Source organism: Chiloscyllium plagiosum, chromosome 25 (assembly GCF_004010195.1).
Source record: "Chiloscyllium plagiosum isolate BGI_BamShark_2017 chromosome 25, ASM401019v2, whole genome shotgun sequence".
Taxonomy (NCBI): Eukaryota; Metazoa; Chordata; class Chondrichthyes; order Orectolobiformes; family Hemiscylliidae; genus Chiloscyllium; species Chiloscyllium plagiosum.
Window position 1 is genome coordinate 9,712,277 of NC_057734.1, and position 12,590 is coordinate 9,724,866.

The 12,590-nt window shown below is 41.1% G+C and overlaps 1 protein-coding gene across 2 annotated transcripts in view; it reads left to right on the forward strand.

Moving 5' to 3' along the window:
- The window catches only part of hps4 (HPS4 biogenesis of lysosomal organelles complex 3 subunit 2), a 49,453-nt gene that overhangs the window by 12,420 nt on the left and 24,443 nt on the right, over positions 1-12,590 (forward strand). Inside the window, exons 2-6 of one of the 2 annotated variants that reach the window (XM_043715471.1) lie at positions 557-647; positions 4,169-4,312; positions 6,408-6,515; positions 7,703-7,819; positions 12,240-12,334. In XM_043715471.1, coding sequence (XP_043571406.1) covers positions 557-647; positions 4,169-4,312; positions 6,408-6,515; positions 7,703-7,819; positions 12,240-12,334 — 555 coding nt within the window. The remainder of the gene's footprint in view (positions 1-556; positions 648-4,168; positions 4,313-6,407; positions 6,516-7,702; positions 7,820-12,239; positions 12,335-12,590) is intronic. The other variant, XM_043715472.1, reaches the window with a different exon arrangement.

Sequence of the window (12,590 nt, forward strand, 5' to 3'; positions counted from 1 at the left end):
ATCCAGGGAACAGGAGATTCGACGTTTCGGGCACAGGCCTGAAGAAGGGCCTGTGCCCGAAACGTTGAATCTCCTGTTCCCTGGATGCTGCCTGACCTGCTGTGCTGTTCCAGCAATAAAGTTTCAACAACGTTCTCTGTATCAACCTATGCTATATATCACCTGGGATTACTGAGTGTTGACACTGTGTGTTTGAAAGGGGAAATGTTTCTTTTGCTAGCACAAACATTACTTCCCTCCAGTGTTAAATTACCACAACATGTAAATTGACGGAAGAAAATTAAATCCCATGTGTGCTTTACAAACTTATAGGAGGACATTTTCTAAATTGAATGCAGCTCCAGTATTTAACATTACTTTAAGGCTTTCCTGCATCTACTGATGCACCAGATAGACTGAGCACGTGCTTATATCGGCTTTCACACAGAGTTATTTGTGAAACAGGTTTCTAAGTTGTCATTGACTTAGTGTTATTAGGGAGAAGAAAGTTAACCGATATCAGCACATATATGTTGGTTTGTCTAATCTTTCTCATTTATTGTTCCTTTATGTCTAGGTGTAACTATTTCTTTCTCTATGATACTTCAAAAGTTAAAGAAGAGGGCGATCCAACGAGAGCTGGTATCTATTATTTTTTCCCTTCACAGGTGAGACTCGAAATTAAAGTGGTAGTTTACTTCTTTTGGAGGGGAAGAGGGACAAACCAGGATTCCTGTATCAATGTAATTAAATTAACTTAATTTATGAACAAAATGGCAATACATTTCAATACCCTCACGTTTAGATTAGAATCCCTCCAATATGGAAACAGGCCCAATGAGTCCACCCCAACCCTCTGAAGAGTAACCCACCCAGACCCATTCTCCTACCCTATATTTAACCCCCGACTAATGCATCTAACACTGTAGGCGACCTGGCATGGCCAACTCATCTGGCCTGCACACCTTTTGATTGTGGGAGGAAACCCACACAGACACAGCGAGAATATGCAAACTCCAGACAGACAGTCACCTGAGGTGGGAATTGAACCCAGGTCCCTGGCACTGTGAGGTAGCAGCACTAACCATTGAGCTGCCCCTATGTTTATGTTTTGTTTTAACAAATGCTTTCTGAATTTACCCTAAATGATCAATGTAACTGACTATAAATGTTACACTTCTTAGAAAGAGTTATTGAGTAACAGTTTGGAGTGAGAACCTTCCTGTGTGAGTTTCCTTTCATTTCAATCACTCTGAAGATGTCAGATTATGCAGAATTACAGTCCTGCACAAGAGGACACATCCAAGTTGTCATGTATTCCTCCTGGGTGTGGGCAGAGTAGCAAGCATAAAAGGGATGTTGAGGGTGGGGGGCAATCCTTTTCAGCTGCCCATATTATTCTCATCCAGTCTTTATGTGAACATACACCATGGGCAGTTATGTGTAATGATTCATTTATTTTCCCAGTCTGTAATACTTAGCCAATGAACTGCCATGTTGATGGAGATAAATTATTACATCATCATCTTCTGACGTCCACAACATAAGAGATGTCAGTCTTCAGCCAATATGACTTTTGCCATATGATATCAAAAAATAGCTAAATTCACTGGACTTTGCACAGACTATGGGCCCTGGCAAGTTATAGAATCATAGACAGAGGTCATAAAGCACAGAAACAGACCGTTCAGTCCAACCAGTCCATGTTGACCATAATCCCAAACTAAACTAGTCTTACCTGCCTGCGCTTGGCCCATATCCCTCCAACTCCTCCTTATTCATGTGCTTATCTAAATATCTTAAATGTTGTATCTGTGCTCGCATCCACCACTTCTTTGTTTTCTGTGTTTGTTTTTCTGTCAGTAATAATAAAAATTTGTGCTTAAGAACTTGCCTTAACCAAATGATTCCACTATGGCTCCAACACTAGCATCTACCTGGCAATGTGGAAAATTGCCCAGGTATGTTCTGTACACAAAAGCAAGACAAGTCCAACCTGGCCAATTACCATCAGTAGTGTACCTTCAGTTATTAGCAAAGTGATGGAATGGTTGTTGACAAGTGGCACTTGCTCAGCAATAACTGACTCACTGAGGCTCAGTTTGGTTTCCACAGGGGCCACTCTGCTCCTGACCTCGCAGAGCCTTGGTCCAATTGTGGTCAAAAGAGGTGAACGCCAGAGGTGAGATAAGATTGATAACACTTGATATCAAGGCAGCATTTGACCAAGTGTGCCATCGAGAAGTCTTGGCAAAACTGGAGTCATTAAGAGCTGAGGAAAAACTTTGTTGGTTGGAGTCATAAATTGCACAAAGGAAGACACTTAGGTTTGTTGGAGGTTAGTCATCACTACCCAGGTTATCATCGAAGAGGTTCCTCAGGGTAGTATCCCAGGGCCAATAAATGACCATGCCTCCATCATAAGGCCAGAGATGGTGGTGTTTGGTGATAATTGCAGAACATTCAGTGCCATTCATAACTTATTGGGTAGGGAAGAAGACTATGTACATATGTAGCAAAATCTGGACAACATCCAGGTTTGGATGGCAAATAACATTCACACCAAAGAATTGTAGGCAATGACCATCTCAGCCAAGAGAGAATCTAGTTTCCCCTTGACGTTCATTAGCATTAACATTGCTGAATTTTCCTAAGATGGCCGTCCTAGGACTGAAACTGAAGTGGGCACCCATATAAATGCAATGGCCACAAGAGTGGTGAACAACATGCTTCCTTACTCCTTACTCACAAGTCAGGGATTTGATGGAGTATTCTCCATTTGCCTGGATGAGTGTAGCTCCAATAACACTGGAGAAGCCTTTTAGGATGAAGCAGCCGCTTGACCTCTTCAATACTCACTCTCTCCACCACCAGTATGTGGTAGCAGCATTTTGTACCTTTCACAAGACGCATGCAGCAACTCATCAAGGTTTGTTTAACAGTATCTTTCACACATGAGACCTCTATTACCTGGAAGAACAAGAGCAGCAGATGCTTAGGAACACCACCAAGTTCCCCTCTAAGCCACTCATCATCCTAACTTGGAATCCTATCAGCATTCCTTTACAATTGCTGGTCAAAATCCTGAAATGTCACCCTTCCTTCTTAACAGGACTGTGGATGTATATTCATCTGAAAGGCCTGCAGATGTGCAAGAAGGCAGTTCACTACCACCTTTGCAAAGGCCATTAGGGATGGGCAATAAACACTGGCCTAGCAAATGGCACTCTCATCCTGTGAACAAATGAATAAAAACTTTTACCTGATTACCAGCTAAATTTAGGAAATCTGAAGGTTCTCTTTAATTTTAAAACCATCAATTATTTGTTTGTCATTTGTTGCTCACTTCTCCTCGGTACTATTGTGTACTAGAGTCATGTTTAATGTCTGAGCGACCGTTTCCACAGGTAAGCTTAGATTGTGAATGTTGTCATATTTGTCAACTGGAAAGAAGCCAACGTGGTTGAATCTGTTGTCCGTCGTCTGCATTTGAACACCTGACTTATTGGTGAGCAGGCTTCAGAATGTAGCTGATTTCCATACCCCACAGGTCTCAATTATTGGGCTGCATGGTGTCTCAGTGGTTAGTACTGATGCCTCACAGCACCAGGGATCTGGGTTCAATTCCAACCTTTGGTGACTGTGTGGAGTTTGCATGTACTCTCCATGTCTTGTGTGGCTTTTGTCCAGGTGCCCTGCTTTCCTCCCACAGTCCAAAGCTGTGCAGATTAGATGGATCGGCCATGCGCAATTGTCCATCGTGACTAGGCACGTGCAGGCTGGGAGGATTAGAAATGGTAAATGCAGTGTCATGGAGATAGGGTAGAGGGTTTGGGTCTGTGTGGGATGCTCTTTGGTGGGTTGGTTTAGACTCAATGGCCTATTTCCACACTGTAGGATTCTATGATTCTATTTCTAACGCTCCGTTAGCCACCTAGCTGAAATCAGCTAAGACCATCCTAACTGGGAACTGGCCTCCTGGCCTATGTGGCTCAGCTTTGCTGTGCCTTTTGCAAATTTAGCAACTGGGAGTCACTTGTTTAAATTTTAAAAATGTGGTCCGGTAAGTTGCAACATTTCATCCTCAAATAAAAGTCACTTGAAAAGTTTTCTTTCCATTTTAGATCCATCTTTTTCTCCTGTCTCTTTTGACTGACTCTCTAAATCTTAACTCACTTTTCTTGAACAGACTACTCTTGACCAACAGGAATTGCTGTGTGGGCAGATAGCTGGTGTGGTTTGCTGCATTAGTGAAATTTCTGGATCACCACCCAGTTTAATCCACTTGCGAAAGCTGAAGTTTGCTATCCGGTTGGATGGGGAATACCTTTGGGTATGTATAAGTGCCTTTCACAGCAAAAGGATGAGTGTCTATTTATCAAGACAATGCAGATTTCCCCCATCCCACCACCACCTCCAAACTGTAAATATCTCTTCTGGGATAGAAGTGACCTGTAGAAGAAAGACAGGTTACACCTGAATTGGAAGAGGACTATTATACTGGCAGGGAGATTTGCTAGAGCTGCTCAGGAGGATTTACACTAGTGAAAGGGGAGGAGGTGTAATTGGAATCCAGGGAGATAGTGAGGAAAGAAATCAGTCCTAGACTGGTACAGTTAGGAAAAGGAGCAAGTTAAACAGTCAGGGTAGGCAGGAACAAAGCAGAGACTGAGGTCGGACTGATAAATGAAACTGCATTTATTTCAATGTAAAAGGCCGAACAGGTAAGGCAGATGAACTCAGGGCATGATTGAGAACATGACACTGGGACATCATAACAATTACAGAAATATGGCTCAGAGGTGGACAGGACTGGCAGCTTAAGGTTACAAGCTATAGATGCTATAGGAAGGATAGAAAGGGGGGCAAGAGAGGAGGGGGAGTGGCATTTTTGATTTGGGATCACATCACGGCTGTACTTGGGGAGGATATTCCTGGGAATAGTCCTGGGAAGTTATTTGGGTGGAACTAAAAAATAAGAAAGGTATGATCACCTTTATTGGGATTGTACTATAGACCCCACCAAACAGTCAGCGGGAAAATGAGAAACAAACTTGTAAGGAGGTCTCAGTTCTCTGTAAGAATAATAGAGTAGTTATGGTAGGGGATTTTAACTTTCCTAACATAGACTGGGACTGTCATAGTGTAAAGGGTTTAGATGGAGAGGAATTTGTTAAGTGTGTACAAGAAAATTTTCTGGTTCATGTGTGGATGTACCTACTAGAGGAGGTACAAAACTTGACCTCTTGGGAAATAAAGCAGGGCAGGTGACTGAGGTGTCAGTGGGGGAGCACTTTGGGGCCAGCGACCATAATTCTACTAGTTTTAAAATAATGATGGAAAAGGATAGACCGGATATAAAAGTTGAAGTTCTAAATTGGAGGAAGGCTAATTTTGACGGTATGAGACAAGAACTTTCGAAAGCTGATTGAGTCAGATGTTCGCAGGTAAAGGGACGGCTGGAAACTGAGGCGTCTTCAAAAATTAGATAATAAGAGTCCAGAGACAGAGTGTTCCTGTTAGGATGTCGGGCAAGGATGGTAGCTGTAGAGAGTGCTGGATGACTAAAGAAATTGAGGTTATGGTTAGGTATAGAAAGAAGAAATTGAGTAAATCCCTAGAAGATGAGAAAGGCAGTCTGTATATACTTAAGATGGAAATCAGGAGGGCAAAAAGGGGACATGCGTTGGCAACTAGCTTTAAGGAGAATCTAAAGGAATTCTACAAATATATTAAGGACAAAAGAATAACTAGGGAGAGAATAAGACCCCTTAAAGATCAGCAAGGTCACAGATGTGTGGAACTGCAGGAGATGGAGGAGATACCAAATGAGTATTTCGTATCAGTGTTTGCTGTGCAGAGAATATGGAAGATAGAGAACATGAGGAAATAAATAGCGACATCTTGAAAAGTGTCCATATTATAGAGGAGGAGGTGCTGAATGGCTTAAAATGCATATGGGTGGAGGGTTTGAGCTGCAGGGAGAGGCTAAGTAGGCTGTGGCTGTTTTCCCTGGAGTGTTGGAGGCTGATCTTATAGAGGTTTATAAAATCATGAGGGGCATGGATAGGATGAATAGCCAAAGCCTTTTTCCCAGGGTAGGGGAGTCCAAAACTAGAGGAAATAGGTTTAGGGTGAGAGGGGTAAGATTTAAAAAGACCTAAGGGGCAACTTTTTCATGTAGAGGGTAGTGCATATATGGAATGAGCTATTAGAGGAAGTGGTGGAGGCTGGTACAATTACAATACTTAAAAGGCATTTTGGTTGGGTATATGAATAGGAAGGGTTTAGAGGGATATGGGCCAAATACTGGCAAATGGAATAAATTAATTTAGGATATCTAGTTGGCATGGACGAGTTGGACTGAAGGGTCTGTTTCTGAGCTGTACATCTGAGACTTTTCAGATATTTTCTCTCTTCTGTTGTAGGCTCTTGGATGTTCTGTAGAAGTCCCTGATGTGAGCTGTAAACGATTTCTGGATCAACTTGTCGGCATCTTTACATTTTACAATGGATCTAGTCAGCATGTATACCAGGTAATGCTTTTCAATTGCAAAGTTCTGAAGAGTGGTCACTGGGCCCGAAACTTTGACTTTCCTTTTTCTTAACAGGTGCTGAGTTTCTCCTGCAATTTCTATTTTGTTGCTCGCTACTATTTCTTTAAGTGTTTTTCTGAGTTGACCATGTCTTTACTAAGTGAAAGTGAGGATTGAGATGCTGGAGATTAGTCAAGAGTGTGGTGCTGGAAAAGCACAGCAGGTCAGGCAGCATCCGAGGAGCAGGAAAATCGACATTTCGGGCAAAAGCCCTTCATCACCTATATCTATCAATCAGTCAGTCATACAATTCTTGTATTCCTGGATGACCACCATTTAAACATTATCTTCCTTTAGTTCGAGTGGATCTTGTGTTTGTTTGTGCGATACATAATAAAGATGTGCTTATTTGGTGACTGTAAAAACCTGGTATCACATCTACTGATTTGATCAAAATAGATCCAAGCATTCATCAAGCACATAGTCAGTGATAAAGAAAATTGTGATTTTTAACTTGTTGTTTAGTGTTGCAATTTTACAATATACAGCAGAATCCAGTGTGAGAGTTCATTATGACCAATAGAATTGTGGTATTCTCAGAACCCATTAGGATGTATAGGAATTAGTTTCAAATAGAAGTAAATTGTGAGTAGGAACTCAGTTGCCTAAATTGTCTTATGAACTTGCCTCATACAAGTTTTTAACAGCAGGCAGCAAAATCCCATAACAAGCTATTTGCTGCTGATCTTTCTGATTTTAAGAAGAAAGTTTCTGCCTGTCGAAAAAATGGCTGTTGAGCCTAATAGTTTGAGTGCCCAAATTCAACAGTGAGCGTTTTGCAAATTTGGCAGAGCAGTTCCAAGTGCAAAATGAAGCTCACAAATGCATCAGTACAATATTTTCTTTTCCATTTTGGCATTCAGCCATGCAAACGATTCTGTGTCAAATTGCCAAGTTTGTACCAAAGTTTAGATGTTTTCTGTTCTATGTATCTGCACTGGCTCATAATTGTGTTGAAGCTCTTGCAGCGCATTCTATGTTGATCTGTTAAATGAAGCCTTTCATTTCTGTTGATCTGGGATAGATTCAGTTGGAGTAACACTTGCCTTTCCAGAACCTGTTGGAACGCAACTCTTGTTTTTCTGAAAAACTTCTTATCTCTTCTGTTTTTTGATTTCCATTTCCAGGTACAGAAGCAAGAAGAACTCACTCATCAGTGGGATCTGCATATGGAGCACATTCAGCAGAACAGCTGTGACCTGCACCAGATATTCACCTCCTTGTCTAACCTGGACAGGACTGAAGTATGTGTAGTCCTGGAAGACTGGCAGATTCTTTTGTTGCAGTACTTTCTGTAAGGTTAAAGCAGGAATAAATACCAAACCAATAACCCACTTACTCACTGGAATAAAAACCAATAAAATTGTGGATGCTATAGATCAGAAACAAAAACACAAATTGCTAGAAAAGCTCAGCAAGTCTGGCAATATCAGTGGAGAGAAATCAGAGTTAATATTTCGAGTCTGGTAACCCTTCCTCCGAACGCTCGGTTTGTTATTCACTGGAATAGTTGGTCTTGGAATAGAGGCTAATTTTACAGGACAGAGCCAAAAAATAACAAAGCACAGGAGGTTGTAATTCTGCCTAAGTCAGTACAATGGGGGAAAAACAAATATCCGAATCATTCTATGCCCTGCTCTTTTCCCATAACTTTGCAATTTTTTTCCTCTGAGTATTTATCAAATTTCCTTTTGAACATTGCTATTAAATCTGCTTCCTAACAACAATGGATAATATCCTTTTCAGTTGTACATTCAAATCTTATCAATTTGGCTGAACTGAGCCTAATAAGTGATGTTAAGAAAAAAATGCTTTAGTTAGGAAACGTAGACATAGGAGTGGGTAATCCAGCACCTCAAGCCTGTTATGATATACAGTGAGATCAAGACTAATTTGTAATTGTTTTTCCCACTCTAGAAGTCTTACTTTTAAAATCAATGATTGAACTAGCATCAAGTATTGTTGACAGAAGAGAATTTCAAATTTCCAAGCTATCATATCAAAGTCTTTCCTAATTTCATTCTTGAAATGCCTGGTTCTAATTTTTTACTTCTGCTATGCTCTCTAGTTCTAGATTCCATAGGAACAGGAGTAGGCCATTCGGCCCCTCGAACCTGGTCCATCATTCATGGCTGATCTGTGGCCTAACTTCATATCCTTGCCTAGGGCACATTTCCCTGACTAAACAAAAATTTGCCAATCTCAGCTTGAAATTTAATGATTAAATTTGCATCAACCGTCATCTGGAGAAGAGGGTTCCAAAACTCCACCATTTTTTGCTTTCTGACATCCCCTGAATGGTCCTCATTCTTAGACTATGCTCCCCGGTTTCTAGAATCTTCAACCAGTGGAAATAGTTTATCATTATCTACCCTGTTTTTCCCTTTTTAATATCCTGAAGATCTCGATTAGACCACACATTAACCTTCCAAATTCTAGAGAAGAAAGGCCTAATTTGACTAATTTCTCCTCATAACATAACCAGTGAAGTCCAAGCATCACTCTGTAAACATGCTTCTTAAGGTATGGTGCCCAGGTATGCTGACAGTACTCTAACTGGTATCTCACCAGGGTTTTGTATAACTACAGCATAATGCCTACATCTCTGTCCTCTGGCCCTTTACATATGAAGGCTAGCATTCCATTAGTCTTCTTGACTACTTTCTGCAACTGCTCATGGCATTACAAAGAGTTCTACAGCTGAACCCCCAAATCTTGTTCGGCATCCACTCTATTTAACTTGGCAGCTTCTTGAAAAAAAAAAGCCCTGATTTATCTTTTATCAGTCAGAAATAGATAGTCTCTTGCTTACATTAAAATCCATCTGCCACAGCTTTGCCATTCACCTAATCTACCAAACCACTGGTTGTAATATTACCTGTCGTCAACAGGGTTTGACAATGCTATCTAATTTTGTGTCATCCAGTTTTTTAACATTATCAGTTTTTTATGCCATTATCCAAGTCATTAATGAATATTGTCAATAATGGAGGCCCCAACACTGATCTCTGTAGGAAATCACTAGTCATGTCCTGCCAGTTTGAGTACTGACCCATTATTCCAACTCTCTGTTCATTCCACTCAACCAATTTCCGATCCATGTCAGTAAATTGCCCTCAGTTCTGTCGGCTTCCACCTTAGCTAACCATCTTCTGTGGTACTTTATCAGAAGTTTTCTGAAAATCCATGTTAACAAGTTTGATCGATTTACCTCTGTCTACCACCTTTGGTCATTTCTTCAAAAATCTCTGAGGTTTGTCGGGCATGACTTGTCTTTCATGAATCCATGTTGACTCTCCGTGATTAACTGAAATGTTTTGGGATGGTCAATTCCCTATCCTTGATATTGGGCTCCAATAATTTCCCCACCCCTGTTGTTAGGCTAACTGGTCTGTAATTCACTGGTTTTCCGCTGTCCCCTTTCTTAAAGAGCAAGTGACCTGAGTGATATTCCAATCCAGAAGTACAATACCTCAATACAGAGAACTCTGAAAGACTGTGGTTAGGGCATCAGCAGTGCACTATCCGACCTCCTTTAACACCCGTGGATGGAAACTATCAGGTCAAAGGGGATTTGTCACTCTTCAATAACAGGAAAATTCATGGAACTGATTATTACTTAAGCTGATTTTATTTTTATGCTGTCCCTGATCTTCTGTTAATTTCTTTGGGACTTCCGATAACCTCTCCTCCTTTCCTGCTGTGAATACTGAAGCGAAATAATCATTCAGCATTGAAATAACTCCACAGAGGCAGGTATCCTGTCACTGTTTACTTACATGTGGAAATTCTTTGACATTGATCTAGCTCTCTGAGTGAACAGAACCTCTGACACTCCTATTTATATCTGTTAGCCAGTTAGAGGAGGGAAATGCACTAGTTAGATGGTGATTGACAGTTAGCTGCCAAGCTTTGTTTACACTTTAAACCTTTTTGTTTGGGTGGAGTCTGATTTATCAGGCATCGCTTCAAGAAAAGAAAAGAGAATAGTTGTTACCTATTTTGTTGAGTAGAAAGGGATGCATTATATTTACACATTCTTTTTGTCTGCAAATATCAATCCCATCTGTATTTATGTATGTAGCTTCCATACATGTAAGAGCATCACACTAGGAACCCAACCTTAAATTGTTTGCAAAATCTATATTAATTAGCAAAAGTTGACCAATTGTAGAATCGAAACAAATGTTGTACACTGTGTTTTGAATTTTGCAAGCAAGGCTGGTTTTGTTAGGTCAGAACCTTGCTTTTTGCAAACAGCCAAAGGCATATGCTATTTTGATATGATGTACCAGTCTTTGGGATGTGTAGGCTTCATATGTAACATGAACCCAGCACAGAAATTCACGTATTATATTACTTATTGGTGTGATGGGCAGAATGCCTTTATGACCTGAAGGCAGCAATCTGTTAGTGGTGAACAGATTGGTTATTTGAGTTGCTACAGCAAAGTAGAAGTTTGTAAGAGTTAGCTTCACTTGCTGCTCAAACAGTTGAGATATCTTACACTTCCAGGGTAATTGGAGGTAGATTGGACAGTTTTCAAGACTGGCTTGGGCCTGTTCTTGGGTTTGCACGATTCGCAGTGGGAAATGATCTGATCGAGAAATCCATTATCCCTTGAAATGGTTTTGATATTTCAGCATTAAGCTTGCACAACGAAGCAAAAAAAAAGAGGTTGTTGATCAGGCCAATCTTTGAAATCCATTTGACACAGTTTTTGCCAATTTCCTTCATCAAGCAACACCTCTTTGCAATGGTATGCCTCCATCTACATTGCTTAGAATTTGAAAAAAGTATTTCCAAGTGCGTCAAATTATTTTGAAGAGCGCCGACTGCTTATATGTGGGGCAGTGCTGCAGCTGTTTTCTGTGTAAAATACTGGTGAGATGAATGAAGTTATTCAGTAGTCGTGGTTGAAGGTTAAGGAACTCTTACCTGAGTTGCTCATCCCCTAATTCTAAAGACTGTGTGTGGGCGGCACGGTGGCACAGTGGTTAGCACTGCTGCCTCACAGCGCCTGAGACCCGGGTTCAATTCCCGCCTCAGGCTGTGTGAAGTTTGCACGTTCTCCCCGTGTCTGCGTGGGTTTCCTCCAAGTGCTCCGGTTTCCTCCCACAGTCCAAAGATGTGCAGGTCAGGTGAATTGGCCATGCTAAATTGCCCGTAGTGTTAGGTAAGGGGTAAATGGGGTATGGGTGGGTTGTGCTTCGGCGGGTCGGTGTGGACTTGTTGGGCCGAAGAGCCTGTTTCCACACTGTAATGTAATGTAATCTAATCTAATTATTCCATCAATATATCAGATGGCTGTTGCTGTGAGGCACAGAATGACATGGATGAGGCAGATTCTTACCTTGAAATAATATGTCCCACCATTTGTATGAAACCTTGATGATTGCACTTTGAGGGGGGTGGGGTGGAGTTCAAGCCCAATAAAAATGTTAATACTGCAGAAATTTCATAGTGTAACTCTGAGGTATTCCTGAAGTTTTAAGAGGTTCACAATGATAATCAATCGGGTTTCATAATTGCGCGGTGATTAACATTTTGTCTGGCTGAATACGTGGCCTGACTTCATCATGTGTTGATCTGAAGTTGACTTGTAGCTTCCCGAAGCCAGGTTTTCTGATCCAGTCCTCTGCTCTATCTGTCTTCCAACAAAAGGTGGAACCGCTGCTGCTGCTGAAAGCTGCGCTCATCTTACAGACTTGTCAGCGTTGCCCAGAGATCCTGGCTGGTTGCATCCTTTACAAAAACCTGTAAGTTTGCGCTGTACTCTGTTTCCACATTATTTCCACTAATAGAAGCCAACATCTATTAATTAACAGTCCTTGCCTTCTGATGCTTGCTTTTGAGGTATAGCTCTTTTAAACTGCAGTATTTTTGATTTTTAATATGTAGACAAGCTTCACCTCCCCTGTATAAAATGAATGAAAAATATATCCAGCATCCTGCAGACATCCTTTAGTAATTACAGAACTCAATGTGGTGAGGCTTCACTGATCTGTGCTTTGG